The 1527-nt window shown below is 52.6% G+C and overlaps 1 protein-coding gene across 1 annotated transcript; it reads right to left on the bottom strand.

Moving 5' to 3' along the window:
- Positions 1–340: 340 nt before the first annotated feature.
- LOC129683462 (MICOS complex subunit MIC13-like) lies at positions 341–700 on the bottom strand. Its single transcript, XM_055616211.1, has one exon. The coding sequence runs from the start codon at positions 698–700 to the stop codon at positions 341–343; it is 360 nt and encodes a 119-aa protein (XP_055472186.1).
- Between the last annotated feature and the right edge of the window lie 827 nt (positions 701–1527).

The following is a 1527-nucleotide window of genomic DNA, read 5'->3' as shown; positions in this document are numbered from 1 at the left end:
TCTTCTTCTTCTTCTTCTTCTTCTTCTTCTTCTTCTTCTTCTTCTTCAAGTTAAAAAAAAATCACATCTGAACATAGGGATCCCTGTTGGCCAGGCCTCCCCCCACCCCCAAGCAAAGGCTGCCAGGAGTCAGGAATACCCACCCCCAAAGCCCAGGTAATGCAGGTCCCTCAGAAGCTCTCTACATGCTCCCACCTGAGCACTGGTCAGGGACCATTCCCAAGTCCTTTATTGGGCCAGCAATGCTGGAAGCTGCCCTCAGAGTGGAGTTCCCACTGTGGTCAGGTCTGCCATATCCTGGTCTTGACCACCCCCGTAACCCTGGGGAAGGTTGCATCCGTTACTTGCTGTGTTCTTTCACATCCTCCCAGCCCTCCTTGGAGTATTCTTGGGCCTTGGAGGGGGCCACAGACAAAACTTCCATGACTGAGATGATGCATGAGTTCCAGGAGTCATGCAAGTTTGTAAAGTTAATTTTTGGAGGGGCTGGGAGCTGTGGCATCTCCAGACCCGTCTGCTGGCACGCATACTGGCTGAACTGGTACATTGCTCGTGGCACTACCTCCTCGGCCTTCCTTAAGGCCACCTCGCTCTTGTCACGAGGCCCCAGTAGCTCCTGGTCATAAACAAGGTAGAGTGCTCCTCCCACCACACTTCCCTTGATGAGGAATCTCACTGGGGACCACACTCGAGTCACCATGGTTGTCTCTCACTTCACTCCCTGTGCAAGGACCATGTTTCTTCTTTTTAAAACACTGTGCTTCCAGGAAAAGTGTGGCCCAAGTCTGAACCATTCCACGTAGGCCCTTCCCTCTTCAGACGCCTTCTATGCTAACTCCATCTGAACTTCCCTGCTTTCTGGAACCTTCTTATACTTTCCCTGTGGGACCTGAAAGCTCTTCAGTGTGCCTGTGGTACAACCTCCCTTCTGGCCCCTGTGCACTGGCTTTCCTCCCTCCACACACAGCTCTTTCCAAGATCGCTCCCTTCCCCTTGGTCCTCTCTAGACCCTGGAACAGCGCCTGACATAGCACCACTTTTACGTGTTTGCTGAATGAAAGGAAGAAGGAGGGGGAGGAAGGGCATAATTAGGCTCTTGGGGTTAATCGCCATTTCCTACACTCAGGCTTACAGGGCTGCCTCTGGGGTAGCGTGTCACTCCTTACACATCCTGAACCTTTGCAAGCCCACGACTCGTCATCTGCCCGTTCAGAGCCCAGGGTTTCCAGGCACCTCCACGCCCAAAAGGGCACAGCCAGCATTTTCCTCTTTTGAAGGAAGTATTCACAATCAGCAAAGCAAACAAGAAAAAAAAAATGGTAGAGAAAGCTTCAAGGCCATGTGGCTATGAGGGGGTGGTAGCGCTCACTCTGCTGTAGGTCATCCTGAGTGGTAGACTAGGGAGGAAAGGACTGCCTGACCTTCACCTGTCAATGTATGAATCTGTCCGAATGTAAGGCTCAGCTGGCTGGGTGGCTGGGTGCGAGCAGGCACCACCCTGAAGCCAACGAGGAGCCTCCCTTATTC

Source organism: Psammomys obesus, unplaced genomic scaffold, assembly GCF_907164565.1.
Source record: "Psammomys obesus unplaced genomic scaffold, mPsaObe1.curated_primary_1811, whole genome shotgun sequence".
Taxonomy (NCBI): Eukaryota; Metazoa; Chordata; class Mammalia; order Rodentia; family Muridae; genus Psammomys; species Psammomys obesus.
The sequence above is the reverse complement of the archived record's forward strand: the minus strand, read 5'-3'. Positions and strand labels throughout refer to the sequence as shown.